This window comes from Osmerus eperlanus, chromosome 6 (assembly GCF_963692335.1).
Source record: "Osmerus eperlanus chromosome 6, fOsmEpe2.1, whole genome shotgun sequence".
Lineage (NCBI taxonomy): Eukaryota > Metazoa > Chordata > Actinopteri > Osmeriformes > Osmeridae > Osmerus > Osmerus eperlanus.
The window spans coordinates 22,300,725-22,326,846 of record NC_085023.1 but is presented as its reverse complement, the minus strand read 5'-3'; the positions used below and the strand labels follow the sequence as shown (position 1 = coordinate 22,326,846).

At 51.8% G+C, this 26,122-nt stretch overlaps 1 protein-coding gene across 3 annotated transcripts in view; it reads right to left on the bottom strand.

The window, feature by feature from the left end:
• zmp:0000000755 (phosphofurin acidic cluster sorting protein 2) overlaps positions 1 to 26,122 on the bottom strand; it is a 48,525-nt gene that overhangs the window by 3,131 nt on the left and 19,272 nt on the right. Inside the window, exons 3-24 of one of the 3 annotated variants that reach the window (XM_062464429.1) lie at positions 21,402 to 21,491; positions 21,161 to 21,286; positions 18,755 to 18,917; positions 17,724 to 17,812; positions 17,520 to 17,600; positions 16,765 to 16,824; positions 16,020 to 16,171; positions 15,765 to 15,849; positions 14,000 to 14,080; positions 12,002 to 12,132; positions 11,702 to 11,831; positions 10,978 to 11,082; positions 9,980 to 10,086; positions 8,332 to 8,486; positions 8,082 to 8,192; positions 5,131 to 5,233; positions 4,337 to 4,369; positions 3,692 to 3,734; positions 3,548 to 3,590; positions 1,854 to 1,992; positions 1,138 to 1,361; positions 675 to 788 (exon numbers count right to left, since the gene is read on the bottom strand). In XM_062464429.1, coding sequence (XP_062320413.1) covers positions 675 to 788; positions 1,138 to 1,361; positions 1,854 to 1,992; positions 3,548 to 3,590; positions 3,692 to 3,734; positions 4,337 to 4,369; positions 5,131 to 5,233; positions 8,082 to 8,192; positions 8,332 to 8,486; positions 9,980 to 10,086; positions 10,978 to 11,082; positions 11,702 to 11,831; positions 12,002 to 12,132; positions 14,000 to 14,080; positions 15,765 to 15,849; positions 16,020 to 16,171; positions 16,765 to 16,824; positions 17,520 to 17,600; positions 17,724 to 17,812; positions 18,755 to 18,917; positions 21,161 to 21,286; positions 21,402 to 21,491 — 2,365 coding nt within the window. Of the gene's footprint in view, positions 1 to 674; positions 789 to 1,137; positions 1,362 to 1,853; positions 1,993 to 3,547; positions 3,591 to 3,691; positions 3,735 to 4,336; positions 4,370 to 5,130; positions 5,234 to 8,081; positions 8,193 to 8,331; positions 8,487 to 9,979; positions 10,087 to 10,977; positions 11,083 to 11,701; positions 11,835 to 12,001; positions 12,133 to 13,999; positions 14,081 to 15,764; positions 15,850 to 16,019; positions 16,172 to 16,764; positions 16,825 to 17,519; positions 17,601 to 17,723; positions 17,813 to 18,754; positions 18,918 to 21,160; positions 21,287 to 21,401; positions 21,492 to 26,122 lie in introns of all 3 variants that reach the window. The other 2 variants (XM_062464428.1, XM_062464430.1) reach the window with 2 other exon arrangements.

The following is a 26,122-nucleotide window of genomic DNA, read 5'->3' as shown; positions in this document are numbered from 1 at the left end:
GGGTAGGTGGGTGTAGGGTAGGTGGGTGTAGGGTAGGTGGGTGTAGGGTAGGTGGCTGTAGGGTAGGTGGCTGTAGGGTAGGTGGGTGTAGGGTAGGTGGCTGTAGGGTAGCTGGGTGTAGGGTAGGTGGGTGTAGGGTAGGTGGCTGTAGGGTAGGTGGGTGTAGGGTAGATGAGTGTAGGGTAGGTGGCTGTAGGGTAGGTGGCTGTAGGGTAGATGAGTGTAGGGTAGGTGGGTGTAGGGTAGGTGGGTGTAGGGTAGGTGGCTGTAGGGTAGGTGGCTGTAGGGTAGGTGGGTGTAGGGTAGGTGGCTGTAGGGTAGGTGGCTGTAGGGTAGGTGGGTGTAGGGTAGGTGGCTGTAGGGTAGGTGGCTGTAGGGTAGGTGGGTGTAGGGTAGGTGGGTGTAGGGTAGATGAGTGTAGGGTAGGTGGCTGTAGGGTAGGTGGCTGTAGGGTAGGTGGGTGTAGGGTAGATGAGTGTAGGGTAGGTGGCTGTAGGGTAGGTGGCTGTAGGGTAGGTGGCTGTAGGGTGGGTGGCTGTAGGGTAGGTGGCTGTAGGGTAGGTGGGTGTAGGGTAGGTGGGTGTAGGGTAGGTGGGTGTAGGGTAGGTGGCTGTAGGGTAGGTGGCTGTAGGTAGGTGGCTGTAGGGTAGGTGGCTGTAGGGTAGGTGAAGTACCTCTCAGCATGGTGTGCTGGTTCTTGGCCGTGCAAATCAGCCTGCTGATGCCATCGATCACCTGACTCCTAGAATCCACGTCCTTCTCTCTGGGCCTCTTAGTCAGGAAGATCACTGTGGGGACAGAGCTCACTAGTACTGCATTATAGACCACACAGAGCTCACTAGTACTGCATTATAGACCACACAGAGCTCACTAGTACTGCATTATAGACCACACAGAGCTCACTAGTACTGCATTATAGACCACACAGAGCTCACTAGTACTGCATTATAGACCACACAGAGCTCACTAGTACTGCATTATAGACCACACAGAGCTCACTAGTACTGCATTATACACCACACAGAGCTCATGGGTCAGTACTGTTATTGTGTACAAAACAACAAACAGTGAGTTGTCTGTTTAGAGCTTGCAGAGAGGACTAGGAAGAGGAATGTTGATTGGGGGACGGCAGCTCACCTTTCTTGTTCTTCTCCTTGGTGACCACGGTCATGGCCATGCTGGGGGGTGGGCAGGTGTCGCCCCCCACAGGCAGCCTGCTCACCTGCAGGGAGCGGAAGTTGCTCTTCAGGGTGTTCTTAAGGCCTGCATCCCTCTTCTCCCCCTCCCTCTTCCTGTCTGGACCCTGCCATCCCCAGTAGTCCACCTGTAGCCCCATCACCTCCCCGCCCGCACAAGGAGAGCTGGGGAGACATTGCCACCATCACTATCACCACCATCACCATCATCACTAACACCATCACTATCATCACTATCACCACTATCACCACTAACACCATCACTATCACCATCATCACTATCACCATCATCACTATCACCATCTTCACTATCACCATCACTATCACCATCTTCACTATCACCATCACTATCACCATCATCACTATCACCATCATCACTATCACCATCTTCACTATCACCATCACTATCACCATAATCACTATCACCATCACTATCACCATAATCACTATCACCATCTTCACTATCACCATCTTCACTATCACCATCATCACTATCACCATCATCATCATCATCACTACCACCACATTACATGTTATCTATATCCCACTTTCATGTCACCCTCAACCACAGGGCATCAGTCTCTCCTATGTGTGTATGTACTGTGTGTGTGCGTGTAACAGTGTAAGTGAGTGAACCAGGCTGTGCTGGAGGTGTACCCGGCTCCGTAGACGGTGGAGGACACGGAGGGGGACTGGGGCGGGGTGCCCCCCACCTCCTTCCCGTAGGGGCCCGCTGGCGGGGGGGGCGGGGAGGCCAGGACCCCCACGTTGCCTCCCAGGGCGTCGTCAGAGTCCACTGGAACAAAAACAAGAGAGAGACTGGTCTGTAGAGAGACTGGTCTGTAGAGAGACTGGTCTGAAGGGAGTCTGGTCTGAAGGGAGACTGGTCTGTAGAGAGACTGGTCTGTAAAAAGACTGGTCTGTAGAGAGACTGTTCTTTAGAGAGACTGGTCTGTAGAGAGACTGGTCTGAAGGGAGTCTGGTCTGAAGGGAGACTGGTCTGTAGAGAGACTGGTCTGTAGAGAGACTGGTCTGAAGGGAGTCTGGTCTGTAGGGAGACTGGTCTGTAGAGAGACTGGTCTGTAGAGAGACTGGTCTGAAGGGAGTCTGGTCTGAAGGGAGACTGGTCTGTAGAGAGACTGGTCTGTAGAGAGACTGGTCTGAAGGGAGTCTGGTCTGAAGGGAGTCTGGTCTGAAGGGAGACTGGTCTGTAGAGAGACTGGTCTGAAGGGAGTCTGGTCTGAAGGGAGACTGGTCTGTAGAGAGACTGGTCTGTAGAGAGACTGGTCTGAAGGGAGTCTGGTCTGTAGGGAGACTGGTCTGTAGAGAGACTGGTCTGTAGAGAGACTGGTCTGTAGAGAGACTGGTCTGAAGGGAGTCTGGTCTGAAGGGAGACTGGTCTGTAGAGAGACTGGTCTGTAGAGAGACTGGTCTGAAGGGAGACTGGTCAGTAGAGAGACTGGTCTGAAGGGAGACTGGTCTGTAGGGAGACTGGTCTTAAGGGAGACTGGTCTGAAGGGAGACTGGTCTGTAGGGAGACTGGTCTGAAGGGAGTCTGGTCTGAAGGGAGACTGGTCTGTAGAGAGACTGGTCTGTAGAGAGACTGGTCTGAAGGGAGTCTGGTCTGAAGGGAGACTGGTCTGTAGAGAGACTGGTCTGTAGAGAGACTGGTCTGAAGGGAGACTGGTCTGAAGGGAGACTGGTCTGTAGAGAGACTGGTCTGAAGGGAGTCTGGTCTGAAGGGAGACTGGTCTGTAGAGAGACTGGTCTGTAGAGAGACTGGTCTGAAGGGAGACTGGTCTGCAGGGAGACTGGTCTGTAGAGAGACTGGTCTGTAGAGAGACTGGTCTGAAGGGAGACTGGTCTGAAGGGAGACTGGTCTGTAGAGAGACTGGTCTGTAGGGAGACTGGTCTGAAGGGAGACTGGTCTGTAGAGAGACTGGTCTGTAGAGAGACTGGTCTGAAGGGAGACTGGTCTGTAGAGAGACTGGTCTGTAGAGAGACTGGTCTGTAGGGAGACTGGTCTGTAGGGAGACTGGTCTGTAGAGAGACTGGTCTGAAGGGAGACTGGTCTGTAGAGAGACTGGTCTGTAGAGAGACTGGTCTGAAGGGAGACTGGTCTGAAGGGAGACTGGTCTGTAGAGAGACTGGTCTGTAGGGAGACTGGTCTGTAGAGAGACTGGTCTGAAGGGAGACTGGTCTGAAGGGAGACTGGTCTGAAGGGAGACTGGTCTGTAGAGTGACTGGTCTGAAGGGAGACTGGTCTGTAGGGAGACCGGTCTGTAGCACACACACACACACACACACACACACCCACACACGCACACACACACACACACACAGAGTCTCACCTGAGGTTGGGAGACTGTGCTCCACAATCCCCACCTTCACAACCTGGAACACACAAACACACACATTTCAGCTTATGGAGATTGTTACCACTTCATCAAATGTTACTGCTTTCTTATGAATCACCATATAAAAAGATTTCTTACCCCAATGAATGGCACAAACTTCTGACAGGAGTCTTCGTCAGGGCTAGGACAGAGAGGACCAGAGGGAGGGTTAGTTTGTCCAGAAAGGGACTGTCTTAACAGGACCACACAGGAACACTCATGTACCATGTACCATCCCTGGGTGGAACACATGTCCCTGGGTGGAACACATGTCCCTGGGTGGAACACATGTCCCTGGGTGGAACACATGTCCCTGGGTGGAACACATGTCCCTGGGTGGAACACATGTCCCTGGGTGGAACACATGTCCCTGGGTGGAACACATGTCCCTGGGTGGAACACATGTCCCTGGGTGGAACACATGTCCCTGGGTGGAACACATGTCCCTGGGTGGAACACATGTCCCTGGGTGGAACACATGTCCCTGGGTGGAACACATGTCCCTGGGTGGAACACATGTCCCTGGATGGCACAGTTGGCTGGGTGGGATGAGCTCACTCTGGGGTCACAATGAGATGGATGACCATACAGGATCGCTCCTGACAACCAGATCACACAGCTGTGTTTGTGAGTGTGTGTTTGTGTGTGGGTGGGGTTGAGACAGCGGACACACACATAAACACAAAGGTCAAGCAGGTCAAAGGAACAAGGACAGGGATACAAATGAAACCTCAGTAAAGATACCTGATGTAAAAATCAAAATACAAACTCCTCTTCCTTGAATGCAAACCAAGAGAACACAGGAGAGAGAGGAATTGGACAGCGTTATTTGAGTGGTACTGTGTCTGCATGTTATTCACGTGTGGATAACCACTTCTGGCCACTGAGGCCCCCTGCTCTCTGTTAGAGAGGAACACTGAGGCCCCCTGCTCTCTGTTAGAGAGGAACACTGAGGCCCCCTGCTCTGTGTTAGAGAGGAACACTGAGGCCCCCTGCTCTCTGTTAGAGAGGAACACTGAGGCCCCCTGCTCTCTGTTAGAGATGAACACTGAGGCCCCCTGCTCTCTGTTAGAGAGGAACACTGAGGCCCCCTGCTCTCTGTTAGAGAGGAGCACTGAGGCCCCCTGCTCTGTGTTAGAGAGGAACACTGAGGCCCCCTGCTCTCTGTTAGAGAGGAACACTGAGGCCCCCTGCTCTCTGTTAGAGAGGAACACTGAGGCCCCCTGCTCTCTGTTAGAGAGGAACACTGAGGCCCCCTGCTCTGTGTTAGAGAGGAACACTGAGGCCCCCTGCTCTGTGTTAGAGAGGAACACTGAGGCCCCCTGCTCTCTGTTAGAGAGGAACACTGAGGCCCCCTGCTCTCTGTTAGAGAGGAACACTGAGGCCCCCTGCTCTCTGTTAGAGAGGAACACTGAGGCCCCCTGCTCTGTGTTAGAGAGGAGCTTTGTTCAACTCAAACCACAAAGCAAACAAATAAACAAACAAACAAGTCAATGAGGAACACACACGCACTCCAGTGGGACTGAGCTGAGCTGTACCTCTTCTGCTTGTAGGTGAGCATGGCTTCTGAGATGGGGAACTGGTGGGACAGCAGCGCTCCTGCCAGGTACTGAGCCACACGCGCAGCCACGTCTGGCTTCTCTGTCAACATAGAAACACCCGGTAACACACACACTGTCAACATAGAAACACCCGGTAACACACACACTGTCAACATAGAAACACCCGGTAACACACACACTGTCAACATAGAAACACCCGGTAACACACACACTGTCAACATAGAAACAACCCGGTAACACACACACTGTCAACATAGAAACACCCGGTAACACACACACTGTCAACATAGAAACAACCCGGTAACACACACACTTTCAACATAGAAACACCCCGGTAACACACACACTGTCAACATAGAAACACCCGGTAACACACACACTGTCAACATAGAAACACCCGGTAACACACACACTGTCAACATAGAAACACCCGGTAACACACACACTGTCAACATAGAAACACCCGGTAACACACACACTGTCAACATAGAAACACCCGGTAACACACACACTGTCAACATAGAAACACCCGGTAACACACACACTGTCAACATAGAAACACCCGGTAACACACACACTGTCAACATAGAAACACCCCGGTAACACACACACTGTCAACATAGAAACAACCGGTAACACACACACTGTCAACATAGAAACACCCGGTAACACACACACTGTCAACATAGAAACACCCGGTAACACACACACTGTCAACATAGAAACACCCGGTAACACACACACTGTCAACATAGAAACACCCGGTAACACACACACTGTCAACATAGAAACACCCGGTAACACACACACTGTCAACATAGAAACAACCCGGTAACACACACACTGTCAACATAGAAACACCCGGTAACACACACACTGTCAACATAGAAACACCTGGTAACACACACACTGTCAACATAGAAACACCTGGTAACACACACACTGTCAACATAGAAACACCCGGTAACACACACACTGTCAACATAGAAACACCCGGTAACACACACACTGTCAACATAGAAACACCCGGTAACACACACACTGTCAACATAGAAACACCCGGTAACACACACACTGTCAACATAGAAACACCCGGTAACACACACACTGTCAACATAGAAACACCCGGTAACACACACACTGTCAACATAGAAACACCCGGTAACACACACACTGTCAACATAGAAACACCCTGGTAACACACACACTGTCAACATAGAAACACCCGGTAACACACACACTGTCAACATAGAAACACCCGGTAACACACACACTGTCAACATAGAAACACCCGGTAACACACACACTGTCAACATAGAAACACCCGGTAACACACACACTGTCAACATAGAAACACCCCGGTAACACACACACTGTCAACATAGAAACACCCGGTAACACACACACTGTCAACATAGAAACACCTGGTAACACACACACTGTCAACATAGAAACACCCCGGTAACACACACACTGTCAACATAGAAACACCCGGTAACACACACACTGTCAACATAGAAACACCCGGTAACACACACACTGTCAACATAGAAACACCCCGGTAACACACACACTGTCAACATAGAAACACCCGGTAACACACACACTGTCAACATAGAAACACCCGGTAACACACACACTGTCAACATAGAAACACCCGGTAACACACACACTGTCAACATAGAAACACCCGGTAACACACACACTGTCAACATAGAAACACCCGGTAACACACACACTGTCAACATAGAAACACCCGGTAACACACACACTGTCAACATAGAAACACCCGGTAACACACACACTGTCAACATAGAAACAACCCGGTAACACACACACTGTCAACATAGAAACACCCCGGTAACACAGACACTGTCAACATAGAAACACCCAGTAACACACACACTGTCAACATAGAAACACCCGGTAACACACACACTGTCAACATAGAAACACCCCGGTAACACACACACTGTCAACATAGAAACAACCCGGTAACACACACACTGTCAACATAGAAACACCCCGGTAACACACACACTGTCAACATAGAAACACCCCGGTAACACACACACTGTCAACACAGAAACACCCCGGTAACACACACACTGTCAACATAGAAACAACCCGGTAACACACACACTTTCAACATAGAAACACCCCGGTAACACACACACTGTCAACATAGAAACACCCCGGTAACACACACACTGTCAACATAGAAACACCCCGGTAACACACACACTTTCAACATAGAAACACCCCGGTAACACACACACTGTCAACATAGAAACACCCCGGTAACACACACACTGTCAACATAGAAACACCCCGGTAACACACACACTGTCAACATAGAAACACCCCGGTAACACACACACTGTCAACATAGAAACACCGCGGTAACACACACACTGAGCAGAGAGGGGAGAGGAGGAGAGGGGAGGACAGAGAGGATGAGAGGGAGTCAGATGGCTGAGTGGTGAGGGAGTCGGGCTAGTAATCAGAAGGTTGCCAGTTCGATTCCCAGCCGTGCCAAATGACGTTGTGTCCTTGGGCAAGGCACTTCACCCTACTTGCCTCAGGGGAATGTCCCTGTACTTACTGTAAGTCGCTCTGGATAAGAGCGTCTGCTAAATGACTAAATGTAAAATGTAAATGTAAATGTAAAATGGATGAGAGCAGGCTACAGCTGTTAAGCCTTCAGCTATTGGGCCTGCAGGGTCTCATCTAAACATCACACTCTGACCTCTTCTGTGATCCACCCACCCTGGGCATAGAACACATGCTGTGTAAACATCACAGACTGAATCTGATGTGGACGTACACAGACACACACATACACAGGGACACACAGGGGCACACACAGGGACACACACAGGGGCACACACAGGGGCACACACAGGGGCACACACAGGTAGCCCTACCTGAGGTGGGTCGTTCTGCCCGGCAGAACAGCTCCTTCCATGCAGAGTCCATGAAGATGCTGTTGAACCTGCTGTCAAACGAGGCCATGTACTTGGCCAGGGGGTGGGAACCTGAAGACACCACGCAGATGAACATGAACAGGCTCAACTACACACACACAGGTAAACATGAACAGCCTGAACTACACAGGAGTGGAGGTGAAGGTGGTAGGTGCTAAGTGGGGGTAGAGTGTACAGTTGGTTGCCGTACCGATGGGGATGACCAGGAAGCGGATGTAGCTTAGCCAGTCTGGCGTCTTATTGGCCAGCTGCTCCACAAAGAACCTCAGGATGGTGCTGAGGTAGCTCTGGTCACCTGCCACTGCCAGCTTGACCGTGGGAGGAGTCTGGGCATTACAGTTACAGCTGCAGGAGGACACAGGCAGAGGGACGGAGAGAGATGAGAGAGACGTGGAGGAAAAGAGGGAGATGGAAATAGAGATGCACAGAGACAGATGGAGGGAAAGAGAGGGTGTATGTGGGTGTTAAATAAAGAGATGAAAAGAGAGAAAGTTCCATCTGAGGTGCATCAGGGGTGAGCTGGATACCGTGTGTGTGTGTGTGTGTGTGTGTGTGTGTGTGTAGCAGCTGGAGGAGACAGGTTGTGTGAGGGGCAGGTGTGTGACAGGTGAGGGGCAGGTGTGTGCAGACCCTGCTTGTCTGGCTGCTCTGAGGACTCCAGCAGAGCAGGAGACATAAGCCAGGCAGAAGGAACTGACTTCCTGTCTGCAAAGAGAACTGACTTCCTGTCAGTGAGGATGGACCACAGAGAAAGACAGAGAGGGACTGAACAATGCCCTTTATGGGAAAGGATGAATTCTTATAAAGTTAACAGAGAGAGATACATAAAGAGAGAGTCAGGGACAGAGAGAGAGAGATAACTAGAGAGTAGGACAGAGAGAGAGAACTAGAGAGTAGGACAGAGAGAGAGAGAGAACTAGAGAGTAGGACAAAGAGAGAGAGAGATGTAGAGAGTAGGACAGAGAGAGAGAGAGAACTAGAGAGTAGGACAAAGAGAGAGAGATGTAGAGAGTAGGACAGAGAGAGAGAGAGATGTAGAGAGTAGGACAGAGAGAGAGAACTAGAGAGTAGGACAGAGAGAAAGAGATGTAGAGAGTAGGACAGAGAGAGAGAACTAGAGAGTAGGACAGAGAGAGAGAACTAGAGAGTAGGACAGAGAGAAAGAGATGTAGAGAGTAGGACAGAGAGAGAGAGAGAGAGAGAGATATGTACAGAGTAGGACAGAGAGAGAGAGAGATGTACAGAGTAGGACAGAGAGAGAGAGAGAGATGTACAGAGTAGGACAGAGAGAGAGAGAGAGATGTACAGAGTAGGACAGAGAGAGAGAGAGATGTACAGAGTAGGACAGAGAGAGATAGAGAGAGAGAGAGTAGGACAGAGAGAGAGATGTACAGAGTAGGACAGAGAGAGAGAGAGATGTACAGAGTAGGACAGAGAGAGAGAGATGTACAGAGTAGGACAGAGAGAGAGAGAGATGTACAGAGTAGGACAGAGAGAGATAGAGAGAGAGAGAGTAGGACAGAGAGAGAGAGAACTAGAGAGGACAGAGGAAACTGTAGAGAGCATGCACTAGCAGACTTGAGGAATTGCAATGAACAAGTTCAACTGGCTAACAGCCAAGATAAACTGAAACACGTGTTGAGCAGTTGTGTAAAGACTGCTAAACCATAAAGTGCAGACAGGTCTGGAACTTGTGTCTTTGTGTTGTTGCATCATCTCTTCAGTTATGAAGCCCAGATGGGTGTGTGTGTGTTTTGTTTAACTACCCTTGTAACTAACTACCCTTGTAACTAACTACCCACAAGGCCAGTTGTACACAGCGTGTGTGTGAGCCTCACAATCTCTGGATGCGTGTTACGATGGTGTTGAAGGCAGCATGCACATCAGCTGCAGAGCAGGTGGACACGATGGGCTGACCCTGCTCATGGAGAACCTCCGCCACGTACTGCAAGAGACCGGAGACAGGGAGGGAGAGAGGGGAGGGAGAGAGAGAGGGGAGAGAGGGGAGGGGAGAGAGGGGAGAGTGGGGAGGGAGGGGAGGGAGAGAGGGGAGAGAGAGAGGGGAGAGAGAGGAGAGAGGGGAGGGAGAGAGGGGAGGGAGGGGGAGAGGGGAGAGAGGGGAGGGAGAGAGGGGAGGGAGAGAGGGGAGAGAGAGAGGGGAGAGCGGGGAGGGAGAGAGGGGAGGGAGAGAGGGGAGAGAGGGGAGGGAGGGAGAGAGGGGAGAGAGGGGAGGGAGGGGAGAGAGGGGAGAGGGGAGGGAGGGGAGAGGGAGGGGAGGGAGGGGGAGAGGGGAGGGAGGGGGAGAGGGAGGGGAGGGAGGGGGAGAGGGGAGGGGAGGGAGGGGGAGAGGGGAGAGAGGGGAGAGAGGGGAGAGAGGGGAGGGAGGGGAGGGAGAGAGGGGAGGGAGGGGAGGGAGAGAGGGGAGAGGGGAGGAGGAGGGGAGGAAGGGGGAGAGGGGAGGGAGGGGGAGAGGGGAGGGAGAGAGGGGAGAGAGGGGAGGGAGGGGAGAGGGGAGGGAGGGGAGAGGGGAGGGAGAGAGGGGAGAGAGGGGAGGGAGGGGAGAGGGGAGGGAGAGAGGGGAGAGAGGGGAGGGAGGGGAGGGAGAGAGGGGAGAGGGGAGGGAGGGGAGAGGGAGGGGAGGGAGGGGGAGAGGGGAGGGAGGGGGAGAGGGGAGAGGGGAGGGAGAGAGGGGAGAGGGGAGAGAGGGGAGGAGGAGAGGAAAGAGAGAGTATGGAGAGAGGAGAAAAATAAAGGGGGCGAAGGGGAGAGATAGATCAATATAGAGAATGAAATACTAGAATCGGACAAACAGACCTCCACACACACACACACACACCTGGCCTTGCCATTCCAGGGTGTTTATGAGGATGATGCTCTCTGGAAGACGCTCATCTGAGATGAGGATCTGGTTCAGCTGGTCGTACACAGACTTCCTGGGAACCTGGGCCAATCAGAGACAGACACAAAAACAGTCTGGCTTGTAATACCACACCAGCCTCATTATATCGATTTGTGTCTTTCAAGTATGTCCACCTTCAAGGTAGGATAAATCCAACATTATCCACTGTGTCTGGTGGCTGAGATGTGGCGTGTACATCCAGACTCTGAGCACCAAACTGCTGTTCTTTCTATCTGCATTTGTACGTTGTTTTGGATAACAGCGCCTGCCACATGAGCACAGTGTCCAGGTGTGAGAGGTTACCTGGGCTAGGAGGCGTGAGCACAGTGTCCAGGTGTGAGAGGGTACCTGGGCTAGGAGGCATGAGCAGTGTCCAGGTGTGAGAGGGTACCTGGGCTAGGAGGCATGAGCACAGTGTCCAGGTGTGAGAGGTTACCTGGGCTAGGAGGCATGAGCACAGTGTCCAGGTGTGAGAGGTTACCTGGGCTAGGAGGCATGAGCACAGTGTCCAGGTGTGAGAGGTTACCTGGGCTAGGAGGCATGAGCACAGTGTCCAGGTGTGAGAGGGTACCTGGGCTAGGAGGCATGAGCACAGTGTCCAGGTGTGAGAGGGTACCTGGGCTAGGAGGCATGAGCACAGTGTCCAGGTGTGAGAGGTTACCTGGGCTAGGAGGCGTGTGTCCAGGGAGAAGTCGCTGTCCACGCTGCAGGTGCGGTCGTTCTGAGTCTTGGAGTTCTGACGGTCCTTCATGGAGGTGCTGCGAGGACGGCGCTGGAGACGAGGCTCCGCTCTGCTGGAGAACACACAAACACAAACCGAGGTTCTCATGAGGTCACACACATACAGCACCTGTACCTGGGAGACATGTGGTTTAGGATAGTGTTGTGTACCTGGGAGACATGTGGTTTAGGATAGTGTTGTGTACCTGGGAGACATGTGGTTTAGGATAGTGTTGTGTACCTGGGAGACATGTGGTTTTGGGACTCCGTCTTGCAGAGTTTGCCCACAGAGCTGGCCAGACGGTCTGCATTCACCTCCCAAGCGCTGAGCACCTCCACGGGGCTGTGAGCAGGGGCCGGGGCCTCTGTGTCCTGGGGCACGCACACAGTAAGGTTAGACAGCAGAACAATCCCTCTACAAGCAAGGTGCTGGCTGAGGTGGAGAGAGGAGATGAGAGAGAGATACAGAGATGAAGAGCGGAGAGAGAGATGGAGAGGAAAGAGAGAGGCAGGTTGTCAGGTACAGAGATGCTGGGGTGTGTGTGGGGTGTGTGTGTGGTGTGTGTGTGCATGTGGGATTGGTGTGTGATGTGTGGTGCGTGTGATTGGTGTGTGTGTGTGTGTGGGGGGGGGGTGAGTGTTACTGGGGGATGATGGTGCTGACAGGCCCACCATGATGGAGCAGATAAAGGTCATCTGGAGGAGGGGAAGATGAAAGTGAGGACAGGAGGGAGGATGTAGGACTGACTGATCTAACCCCAGAAGTAGAGTAGGACTGAGAGATGACTGATCTAACCCCAGAAGTAGAGTAGGACTGAGAGATGACTGATCTAACCCCAGCAGTAGAGTAGGACTGAGAGATGACTGATCTAACCCCAGAAGTAGAGTAGGACTGAGAGATGACTAATCTAACCCCAGCAGTAGAGTAGGACTGAGAGATGACTGACCTAACCCCAGCAGTAGAGTAGGACTGAGAGATGACTGACCTAACCCCAGCAGTAGAGTAGGACTGAGAGATGACTGATCTAACCCCAGCAGTAAAGTAGGACTGAGAGATGACTGATCTAACCCCAGCAGTAAAGTAGGACTGAGAGATGACTGATCTAACCCCAGCAGTAAAGTAGGACTGAGAGATGACTGATCTAACCCCAGCAGTAGAGTAGGACTGAGAGATGACTGATCTAACCCCAGCAGTAGAGTAGGACTGAGAGATGACTGATCTAATCCCAGCAGGAGAGTAGGATTGAGAGATGACTAATCTAACCCCAGCAGTAGAGTAGGACTGAGAGATGACTAATCTAACCCCAGCAGTAGAGTAGGACTGAGAGATGACTGAACTAACCCCAGCAGTAGAGTAGGACTGAGAGATGACTGATCTAACCCCAGCAGTAGAGTAGGACTGAGAGATGACTGATCTAACCCCAGCAGTAGAGTAGGACTGAGAGATGACTGATCTAACCCCAGCAGTAGAGTAGGACTGAGAGATGACTGATCTAACCCCAGCAGTAGAGTAGGACTGAGAGATGACTGATCTAACCCCAGCAGTAGAGTAGGACTGAGAGATGACTGATCTAACCCCAGCAGTAGAGTAGGACTGAGAGATGACTGATCTAACCCCAGCAGTAGAGTAGGACTGAGAGATGACTAATCTAACCCCAGCAGTAGAGTAGGACTGAGAGATGACTGAACTAACCCCAGCAGTAGAGTAGGACTGAGAGATGACTAATCTAACCCCAGCAGTAGAGTAGGACTGAGAGATGACTAATCTAACCCCAGCAGTAGAGTAGGACTGAGAGATGACTGATCTAACCCCAGCAGTAGAGTAGGACTGAGAGATGACTGATCTAACCCCAGCAGTAGAGTAGGACTGAGAGATGACTGATCTAACCCCAGCAGTAGAGTAGGACTGAGAGATGACTGATCTAACCCCAGCAGTAGAGTAGGACTGAGAGATGACTGATCTAACCCCAGCAGTAGAGTAGGACTGAGAGATGACTGATCTAACCCCAGCAGTAGAGTAGGACTGAGAGATGACTGATCTAACCCCAGCAGTAGAGTAGGACTGAGAGATGACTGATCTAACCCCAGCAGTAGAGTAGGACTGAGAGATGACTGATCTAACCCCAGCAGTAGAGTAGGACTGAGAGATGACTGAACTAACCCCAGCAGTAGAGTAGGACTGAGAGATGACTGATCTAACCCCAGCAGTAGAGTAGGACTGAGAGATGACTGATCTAACCCCAGCAGTAGAGTCTGTGATGTCGTCCTGAGATCTGGCTCCTGCCGCTTTACACCCGTCCACCGAGAGGAAGTCTCCAATCTGTCACACACACACACGCGTTATACAGCTCCAGAGGGAGCACCAGGGAGGTGTTTGTGCATGCCTCAGTGTAGTTGACATACAGTTTACTGGTATGTTCACATCACGATCCACATTTTATCATCATGTTTTCACAGAAAAACACATTTAAATACTGGGTAGAAACAAGCATTGCGCAGGATTGCAACCTTGAACAGTCTGAACCCCTTCTGTAAAGAGCATCTGTGTGACCTGTCTTGTGGTGGTTAATGGATTCCCCAGACATGGTTCCATACATGCAAGCCTGCAGACAGCAGCTAGCGAGAGAAGCAGGTTCTCATCTGACCAGAAGGATATAAATAACCAGGAGCAGAGACGAGTTCTGGAGCATCCTGCCTCTCCTCTTTACTCTCTTCCTCTCTCACTTCTTTTCTCTCTCTGACTCTCTCTGACTCTCTCTCTGACTCTCTCTCTCTGACTCTCTCTCTGACTCTCTCTCTAACTCTCTCTGACTCTCTCTCTCTCTCTGACTCTCTCTCTCTTTCTCTCTCTCTGACTCTCTCTCTCTCTGACTCTCTCTCTCTCTGACTCTCTTTCTCTGACTCTCAGCACATGCGGCTGTCTGCTCTGACAGGTGTGTACGAAAAAATGAAACCTGAAGCTGACAGGCTGATACTCCCAGACAGCTTACTGGAACTGAAACATTCTTAAGCATTTGGGTCACTTCTTCCTACAGGACAGATGAGAGACTGCTCACTAAGCTAACAAAGGGTTAGTGAGCAGGGAGGACTGGCCTCTTGTCAGGGTCCGGGTTAGTGAGCAGGGAGGACTGGCCTCTTGTCAGGGTCCTTGTTAGAAACAGCCTGTCTGTGTAACAGCCTGACTCCTTGTTATAAACAGCCTGTCTGTGTAACAGCCTGACTCCTTGTTATAAACAGCCTGTTTGTGTAACAGCCTGTGTCTCTGTATGTGTCATCAGAACCAGCGTCTGGCCTGTGTCTCTCCAACGCTACATAAATCACACTGCAGGAATTCTGGGATTGCTCCCTCCTATCTGCTATCTGGGGATGGGCGGGGGGGTCTGGTGTCAGATCCTATAAATACCCCAGGACTGTTACTGGGGTTGTTGGAGAGAGGGCCCGGTATAACCCCCTCCTGGTATCAGCTGGGGGGAGGAGGGGGTTGTTTTGGGATTACATTGCCCTCATGCTCTAAGTGTCTGGCCTTGGTGCAAGAGTCCCAAGGCTCACCAGGGAATCCCTGCACCCCTGAGGGGCATGCCAGGCACTCTCACAGGTGCAGCCAACCAACCCTTCCAACAGGGGGCAGCACTGAGTCACACGCCAGAGATCAGAGGGCAGGGGGGGTGGGAGGAGGAGCAGAGGATCTGTCTGTAACTTACAGGACAGGACACAGGAGGAGCAGAGGGTCTGTCTGTAACTTACAGGACAGGACACAGGAGGAGCAGAGGGTCTGTCTGTAACTTACAGGACAGGACACAGGAGGAGCAGAGGGTCTGTCTGTAACTTACAGGACAGGACAGGTCTCTGAGCAGAGGGTCTGTCTGTAACTTACAGGACAGGACAGGTCTCTGAGCAGAGGGTCTGTCTGTAACTTACAGGACAGGACACAGGAGGAGCAGAGGGTCTGTCTGTAACTTACAGGACAGGACACAGGAGGAGCAGAGGGTCTGTCTGTAACTTACAGGACAGGACTGGTCTCTGAGCTGGTTCTTGTGGCTCCCCATCTCCGTCTGGGAGCTGGAGTGCGACATCCCTTCAAAGAACGGCCTGGAGGAACAACCCAGTTTAACTGAACAGTTTTAAAAGACTTCAACTGAGTTAAACTCATCCAGAATGAAACTGATCCAAGAGAGATAGTCTTCCAGAGGTTTAAAAGAGAGTTAGGTTTAAGAGGCTGAGAGGGTCGGAGGTCAGAGGCTGGAGGCCAGGAGACCTACTTGAGTTTGGGTTTGGGTGTGCTGAGGACACTGTCGTTGTCCTCCACCTCAGGCCCACTGTCGCTCTGGTTGTACACCTCCAGGCTGTCGTACAGCAGGTCCAGATCCTCCGCCACCACCTGGGTCTGGCCCACACGGTCACAGTCCAGCACCTGGACACACAGGAGCACGCCTCAGATTTCACACAGCACAAGCAGACCACAACACCAGAGGCCACCTGATCACCCCTCTGTCCTCTGGCCTGGATCTCAACTGATCATTAGAACCATGACAGGGAGACTGGGTGTGGACCAGAGACTGAGTGTGGTTTGGTAATGCTCTGTGATTTATACCAGAGAGGAGGGGACACAGCCAAGGACAGCTGGGCTTGGCAGTGAGTTTCTCCTCCCCTGAAGTTAGCTCTTCCAGAAACACATTACGGCAATATTCTGTATTGAGGGTCAATACCTAGAGATTCCACTTCCTTGAGGGAAATTTAATAATATCTGTTTGTCACAGCTGGTTGAATGAGAAACTCGCAATAGGCAGACTGAGCAGGCAGTCCCCCCCCCTCCCCCCCACCCTGGGCTGCTAGGTGGGAGGTGACAGAGATGTAATAATGGACAGGAAGGATATACTGTAGTTTAGTGGGTAGAGCGTGACTGCAGATCACGAGGTGGCAGGTTCAACTCCCCCCTCTGAATCGTGTCATGGATGAAAGCTTCTGATAAAATGATTTTGTGATTTGTTCTCTCTCACACCGTACCTCATCTGTCACCTTGAACCTCTTCAGCAAAGCCACAAACTTCTGCTTGAAGTTTGGTTGCTGAAAAAGAGAAGAATGACAGAATGAATGAAAAGGCATCTTAATTACCCCCCCCCCCCCCCCATCTGACCTGGTCTGTGAGCCTCATCTGGGCTGTCAACCATCGTCACGGTAACTGCGCTGTGGATTACTCATTCCTAGCTGTTTTTTTTTGTAATATTTGTATTTTTATATTGTAATTACGGCAACTTATATTTTATTTTATTGTATATTTAATTCTATTCTAATCCCACTTAGTACTGCTAGTTTATGTACCCTTAGTATAGATAGTCCACATATTTAAATTGTAGGTATATGTTTATTGTATGCACCTTCCTGCCAAAGCAAATTCCTTGTCTGTGCAAACTTTCATGGCGAATAAATCCCATTCTGATTCTGATTCTGGTCTATATAAAGAACATTATCATCTCTCTCAACTGAACCTCATGTCTGTTTACATGCTTCTCTAAATTCACTAGAACAAATGGACCGTAGAATCTCCCCTGCTTGACTAGGTGGACATGCAAGCTCATGCCATAAGCTGCTCAGTCATCCGTATCCTACCACAGGGATACAGGAAAGCGCCCGTAAACACAACTCTAAAAGACCTCAACGCTGCAGCGGCCGTCCTACTGGGGGCCATGTGACCTTGCTGCTGACAGGCCTATCAGAGCGCAGGGAGGCTGACAGGCCTATCAGAGCGCAGGGAGGCTGACCCTGGTCATGGAGGTGGAGCGGATCATCTTCCTCCTGTTCTTCTTTGGTTTCCTGACATCGTCATCCTCGTCGTAGAGATCCTGGAAGAGACAGCAGCTGTGATGATGAACCACCAGACCACAGAGCTACGCTGATCTACAGACAAGCCTGTTCATACTGGGGCTGTTTATGACTTGGGCTCGGTGTGTGTGTGTGTGTGTCACCTGGTGGACAGCATCATCACTCGCTTCCTGCTCTGATGAGTAGCTGTCATCCTCATCCTCCGAGTAGTTATCCATGTCTGGAGAACGATCTGAGAGGGGAACACACAAACACACACAGTCACACACACACAGTCACACACAAGGAGAGGGGAGGGGAAGGCGGGAGGGGAGGGGAAGGGAGGGGGGGAGGGGAAGGGAAGGGAGGGGGGGAGGGGAAGGGAGGGGGGGAGGGGAAGGGAGGGGGGGAGGGGAAGGGAGGGGGGGAGGGAGGGCCGGGAGAAATAAATAGAGGAGAAAGAAATAGAGATAAAACATCTTCCTTTCCCTGTGGGTGACACCAGTCTAATACTTTGTGCATGAGCTCATATGATAGAGCTCCTTAATAACCACTGCAAGGCCATTGCCCTGCTCGCCCTGTCCCAGATTAAGACCGGTGAGGCAACAGCCCCCTGCATGCACTCAACTCTCACAAGTGTTACTTTGCAACCATGGTGGAAGAGGATCCCATCTCCTTGGTCAGAGCCAGGGGGATTAGAGAGAGGGAGAGAGAGGGAGAGAGAGCCAGGGGGATTAGAGAGAGGGAGAGAGAGGGAGAGAGAGCCAGGGGGATTAGTAGAGTCCTCTATCCTCAGCGGAGGAGTAGCGAGCATGTGCAGGAGAGAGAGAGGGAGAGAGATAGGGAGAGAGAGAGATAGGGGGAGAGAGAGAGAGAGAGGGGGGGGGAGAGAGAGAGAGAGAAAGAGAGAGAAAGCGAGAGAGAGAGAGAGAGAGAGAGAAAGCGAGAGAAAGCGAGAGAAAGCGAGAGAGAGAGAGAGAAAGCGAGAGAGAGAGAGAGAGAGAGAGAGAGAGAGAGAGAGAGAGAGAGAGAGGGGGGGGGGGGGAGAGAGAGAGAGAAAGCGAGAGAGAGAGATAGAGAGAAAGCGAGAGAAAGAGAGAGAGAGAGAAAGCGAGAGAGAGAGAGAGAGAGAGAGAGAGAGAGAGAGAGGTAGAGGCGGCCCCAGGTATTTAGAGGCCCAGCTCTGGAGGCCCACCTGAGGTCTTGGTCTTGCGTCCGGCCGGGGTGCTGCCGTCCTCGTGGTCGATGGGCTGGCTGGACAGGGAGAACACGCTAATCTCAGCCACACGCGCCGGAGCCTCTTTCACGTTGCTATGGAGACCCAGGATCTGGCCTCCATCTGTAGGGTGTTGCATCACCTGGTCACACACACACACACACACACACCAGTTGAGTATCCACACCACATCCTTTTGGGGTCCATCACATGGATCACAAGCCCCCTCTCTCTCCATATGAACGTGCATTAAGAGGCACATCAAGTCTTTAACATGGAGCAGTCTCCAGTGTTAGCAATAGATCAAGGATTTGTTCATTAATAACATCACTTTCTCAGTACTTTATAATGTTGCTACTCCTGTCATCTGTTCCTGTCAGACACTCTGACCAGGGTCAGCCAGGCTGGGGCCTCACGTCAGCCAGGCTGGGGCCTAACGTCAGCCAGGCTGGGGCCTCACGTCAGCCAGGCTGGGGCCTCACGTCAGCCAGGCTGGGCCTCACGTCAGCCAGGCTGGGGCCTCACGTCAGCCAGGCTGGGGCCTCAAGTCAGCCAGGCTGGGGCCTCAAGTCAGCCAGGCTGGGGCCTCACGTCAGCCAGGCTGGGGCCTCACGTCAGCCAGGCTGGGGCCTCACGTCAGCCAGGCTGGGGCCTCACGTCAGCCAGGCTGGGGCCTCACAGCCAGAGGGAGGACAGAGCAGTTATCATCTTAACAGGATGACAGACCCATCTACACCCACTGTTCCTCTGGTCTGAAAACACCGTCTATGGATCCTGAGTTACGACACCCGGCCTGTTAGTTCTCTTCATAGGTCACCAGTTACATCAGCATCAACAGAAAGGAATCCCATATCTATATATTGACACCATATGCTTCCAAGATGACTATGTCGCTTTCCAGAATAGTTTTAATCCAGTTTCTGAATTAAATGTATTCATTCTGTTGACTCACTTTAGATCAAATAAGATCAAGACACAGACCACAGCATTTAGCGATTCACAATGAAATTGCTCATGTCAAGAGAGATGTTTTAATCTTCCATACAGCTCCTCCCTGGGAGCAGAGATTTCCCTGGATAGAAGCCCCACTGTTAAGAGAACACAACATGGTTTCTTCAGCTGCAGACAGTCCTTGAGGTAAAACGTAAAACCACTGACCTCCTCTGAGAAACTGGTCTGACACTTCAAATATGAGAACAAGATGGAAGCATGATGACTGTGGGATTCAGCATTTACCAGAACTCTGACGCTTGTTCACCCCGGCTGCATGACAGAGAATGGAGAACACATTGCAGTCACACACACACACACACACTCACACACACACACTCACACACTCACACACTCACACTCACACACTCACACACACACACTCACCCCACCCCACCCTGGTAGGAGACCATCCCCACCCTGGTAGGAGACCATCCCCACCCTGGTAGGAGAACATCCCCACCCTGGTAGGAGACCATCCCCACCCTGGTAGGAGACCATCCCCACCCTGGTAGGAGAACATCCCCACCCTGGTAGGAGACCATCCCCATCCTGGTAGGACACCATCCCCACCCTGGTAGGAGACCATCCCCACCCTGGTAGGAGACCATCCCCACCCTGGTAGGAGACCATCCCCATCCTGGTAGGAGACCATCCCCACCCTGGTAGGAGACCATCCCCACCCTGGTAGGAGACCATCCCCACCCTGGTAGGAGAACATCCCCACCCTGGTAGGAGAACATCCCCACCCTGGTAGGAGACCATCCCCACCCTGGTAGGAGACCATCCCCACCCTGGTAGGAGACCATCCCCACCCTGGTAGGAGACCATCCCCATCCTGGTAGGAGAACATCCCCATCCTGGTAGGAGAACATCCCCACCCTGGTAGGACACCATCCCCATCCTGGTAGGACACCATCCCCACCCTGGTAGGACACCATCCCCACCCTGGTAGGACACCATCCCCACCCTGGTAGGAGACCATCCCCACCCTGGTAGGACACCATCCCCATCCTGGTAGGAGACCATCCCCACCCTGGTAGGACACCATCCCCATCCTGGTAGGAGACCATCCCCACCCTGGTAGGAGACCATCCCCACCCTGGTAGGAGACCATCCCCATCCTGGTAGGAGACCATCCCCACCCTGGTAGGAGACCATCCCCATCCTGGTAGGAGAACATCCCCACCCTGGTAGGAGAACATCCCCACCCTGGTAGGAGAACATCCCCACCCTGGTAGGAGACCGTGGTTTTCCGGGACACGTGTGGACGCTCCTGCTGGTGAGCATTAATCATGGAGAGAGAATGGCACTGGAAACGGGAGGCAGGCTTGGTGGTGGTACACAACACGCACCAGCCTGCCTCCAGGTCGTACCTCTGCCTGTAGGTCTTACCTCTGCCATGTTGACCAGTCCCAGTGCCAGCGTCTTGTACCCCAGCATGGTGCGGTTCTTGTAGCGTTTCCTCCTCTGAAGCATAATCTGCAGGCGATTGGCATCCCTTTTCAGGAAGTGCGGGTACTAGAATACACAGGGTCAGAGGTCAGGCAAAGGAGACACTGGGAGGATCCACGCTCTCGAATAACCAGGACTCCTTCTCATTAGCGCGTGTGTGTGTGAGTGTGTGTAAACACACCTGTAGTGAGAAGGAGAGCTCCAGTTCAGTCTCCATCAGGCCGTTGGGAGGGAGGATGTATTCGTTTGATCTCAGAACGCGTTTGGAGCCCTGTGGAAACACACACACGAACACACACAGGGTTAATATGAAGTACATAATATGATGCAGTACAGTACCCAACACATGAATACATCAATCATTTACGAGTATGTAACAGTATTTCATGGTAAATGAACCAGAGCGGCAGCTCCTTAATAACAGACCAGTCTGCCAGCTCATGTTCATCTGCTCTGGCAGATGGGTCTGGACACCCTCCCATTCAAACTGATTTCTCTCCAGCATGGAAAGTGCTGGGCCATTCACAATTGTGATTGTCATTCCTGCTTCAGCCATGATGAAAACCTCCTGGACAAAACTATGTCAGCTCTCACTGTGAAAGTCCAGCCTGTCTCACGTGGAATTTCAGTTATGTTTCAGTTCTAAATGCAGTGCTAAAGGCCTCTGTGGTGTTGATGTTGACAGGCATTAAGCCCAAGTTCCCTGATCTGCTGTTAGAGCCCACGTTTCCCTGATTCAGACGACCATGGACCTGCTCCTGGCTGAGTGGAGGGTTCATCGCTGTGTTTCTGGGTCTCCAGTGTGGACAAGACTGGGCGTGGATACACTTAGAACCTCCAAGACATACGCCCTGTCCTCAGAAGAACTGATAAAACCAGACAGGGCACAGCTTGCATCTGCCAGCCAGAGTGACCTTACAAACACATCTCTATCTCTCCAGACTGCGAGGAGAAGGAGGAGGGAGGTGAAGGAGGAGGGAGGAGAAGGAGGAGGGTTTTGGCCAAAGGAGCTTCCTGGCTGGCACACAAACCAACACTTCTTCCCTCAGATCAATCAGGCTTGCTATAAATAGTACAGCTGAAACAAACAAAACAAAGACTTTGGTGGAAGTTGTTTTTGTTTTGCTCTAGATATCAAACCCTGCATTCACCCTGAGATGAAAGAGAAGAGATGTGGGCTGTCAGCTGTCAGCTCCTCTCAGGGAAGCAGCAGAGAGAGGGAGGGAGAGAGAGAGAGGGAGGGAGAGAGAGAGAGGGAGAGAGAGAGAGGGAGGGAGAGAGAGAGAGGGAGAGAGAGAGAGAGAGAGATGCAGAATATCTGTCTGTACCATGTGCCTGGATAAGAAATCCCAAAACCTGAGAAGAATTATCAAACAGGTATCTTAAATCAAGCAAGCTGGTTCATAGCCGCACAATTCAGTATCACTTTGCGTCTGACGAAAAAAAATGCGAGTTGGGTCGTTATCAAAATGGAAACACTTTAGGTTAACTTTGAAATGCGATGGTTAGCTATCTTAACAAGTTAGCTAGCTAACAAAATGCCAAACAATTAAATCAATATAACACATGCCCGCTATGAAAAATAAATATGCTACTAGTAATTGCTATAATTATGTACACTGTGTCGCAACCACCGCCCACAAGGTACATGCAGAGACACTATTTTATTGTGAACATCAAAACTATTTAAACTGGGGTGTCGATAACTTTCATAATCCCATACTTGATGATTGTTTTATAAACGCTTCGCGTCAAGTCGAACAATGCCCCTTAGCTGTGACATAATAACCACATACCACGGCCTGTCGTGAGGTATTGCTTGACAGTACATTGATAACAAGAGTCGCACACATCCACACACGCATTCTCTGAGGTTAGGTCTTAACTCAAGCATCAAAAAACTACAAGTGGAAATCATTTGTTTGAATAACGCAAACAGCTGGCTGATGAGGTGTTCCTCTTTAGCTACAACAGGCTACGTTCTTGAGCTGCGTGGAGAAAGGGCGACAGATCGCCGACAGCAATGCCAACACTACCCCACCTCATTTAGCCCGCAGGACTCTAGAAGAACACTTAAGCCCCATCTAAACGCCTCGTTTTCTCAGGCAGCTCAATCGTAACGGGGGTATATCGTCACGGCAACACGGGCTTGTCTTACACAGAGAGAGCAGACGGGAGTGTCGGCATCAGAGAGAACAGTCACCAGCTGAAGCTCGACAAAGAGGAGGCCCGTAGGTCTGAGAGGCTGCTACAGGGAACATTAGCACAGGAAGCCAAGTGCCCTGTGATGGCCTGACATGCATTAGCAGCGAGGACGAGCGAGCTAGCACTCTCACCCCTCTCTCTCTCCGCAAGTACAAGCTTATCCACTCTGGTGTCTGACCGGGGCCAGATGGGGGAACGTTCTACTAATATGTACTACTCCATAGTCTGCCTCTCACTGCCTCTCTCTGTCTATATCCTCTCTGTCTCTCTATCCCTCTCACTGCCTACCTCTGTATCTCTCCCCCCCTCTCTGCCCCCCTCTCTCAGTCTCTCTCCTAGCACCAGATGCCAGAGTCAGGGACCCAAGTCAGAAAGTCAGAGGAATCAAGCACTCTCTGATCCCCTGTTACAGTAGAGCGTGTCTGTGGGAGTCCTTTCACCCATCTCTGATCCACTGAAACAGCCACAATAACGGGATCAGTGATGACAGCTAAGAGAGGTCCTGGATCACTCTATTAAAGGGATTTGGTTTGTGCAGGCCAGGAAGACGGAGGGCTTTAGAAGTTACCACACAGACACACACACATTGGACCAGCACACGCACCCAACATATAATTGGATCATGTCTGAGAGCATTGCAAATAGGAGTGCTCTGGACTGCGGTTGAAAATATGAAATGTGGATTTTACGCTTGCCTAAACATAATCCCACTCCCAGAGTTGTCTCAGCACGACCCCAGGCCCCCCCGCCCCCCCAGGGCCCCCCCGGCCGCCTGAGGGTCAGGAGACTGCAGAGTGCAGACTCATGTTCTCTCATGTCAGACTGAAACAAGAGCTGTGTGGAGAGGTCTGCAGGAGAGAAGAGGAGGAGGACGAGGTCCATGGGGTCTGGATAGAAAGGGCTGAGAAGTACCATGTACCATACTGTGAAGACTACAGGGAGGATAGAGAGAGAACTAGAGAGAGAGGAGAGAAGAGAGAGAGAGAGAGAGGAGAGAGACAGAGAGAGATAGAGAGAAGAGAGCCAGAGAGAGATAGAGAGAAGAGAGACAGACTGTGAACTGAGATGTTGTCGTCATGGCAGGCCCTCAGCCTGGTCTGGTGTTGGGATGAGATGCTCACTGGGGAGACGTCTGGTCTGTAGGACCCAGACTCAGGGCCACTTAACAGATCAGCTGCAGACAGACAGACAGACAGACAGGCAGACAGGCAGGCAGGCAGGCAGGCAGGCAGACAGAGCCTGTGAAGGTGGCTGCAGAGGAATGATGACAAGCCTGTAACGAGGCCCTTGTTGGTTGGCTTCTCTTACAAACACCTCTCTCCTCCCCCACCTCCCCCCTTCTCCATCCCTCCCCCTCCTCCCCCCTTCTCCATCCCTCCCCCCGCCTCCTACCTTCTCCATCTCCCCACCTTCTACGTCCTTGCCAGCCAAACTGGAAATCGGATTTAATGCTCCAGTTCCAGAGCTGGGGAGAGAGGAGGGGAGTCTCTCCTGGGGGGGAGAGAGGAGGGGAGTCTCTCCTGGGGGGGAGAGAGGAGGGGAGTCTCTCCTGGGGGGGAGAGAGGAGGGGAATTCCTGGGTGGGAGAGAGGAACAGCAGGAACGGAGAAATGTCACTCTCTGGAGGGAACAGCACTCAGATGACGGCTGGCCTCCGCTGGCTGACTGCTCCTTCAGCAGGCTGAGACAGGGAGGGGGGTATTCCTCAGAGACAGAGACCTAGTGTTGTCTGCAGATCTCAATTAGAGCTGATGGCAGCGGGGAGAACAGATTGGGAGCACTTTGGTCGGTGCATCATGAATGAAAGGGAGAACATGGGTGGGGGTTAGGAACACCAGATTAGTCATGGTACAACTGGAATGATCTATTATAGGACTCCTCATAGAGGTAGAAAAACTGATGAATCCTACTGCCTGATGTTTGGGTCTGTTATTTGTGGTTTCTCCCCTCCCTCCCTCCCTCCCTCCCTCCCTCCCTCCCTCCCTCCCTCCCTCCCTCCCTCCCTCCCTCCCTCCCTCCCTCCCTCCCTCCCTCCCTCCCTCCCTCCAGTGAGAGCCAGCAGCAGACTGTGGTGCTGTTGGCTGAGAGGGTACCATCCAGGCAGGGCACAGGTGGCACATCTATTCTTAATGGAGCTGTGCAGCGGGGGCCGGGGAGCATAGCAGGCTGTAAATGATTCACACAACCCAGTGCCCTGCAGAGACAAGGATGACAGGTAGCTGTCAGTGTTTCCAAATGACCTGTCATCCCTGGTGCATGTGGTGAGCGCATGCACGAGAGCTAGCACACACGCAGCTCAACCTCTCTGTGACTTCCTGAGGAACCCTGTACCCCGGGACACGGGGGTGTGTGTGTGTGTGTGTGAGAGAGAGAGAGAGAGGGGAAGGTCTTAGTGCATGCTGTCCAATCCCTGTCCCTTCATTCCCACAGTTCTCAGACCATCGCCTTGACAACTTAACAGACCTCCACAGAGCTTCCAGCTTGGCCGCCTGCTGCCTGTCTAACAGCTACCATACACAGCATCATCTACTGAGTAACAGCTACCATACACAGCATCATCTACTGAGTAACAGCTACCATACACAGCATCATCTACTGAGTAACAGCTACCATACACAGCATCATCTACTGAGTAACAGCTACCATACACAGCATCATCTACTGAGTAACAGCTACCATACACAGCATCATCTACTGA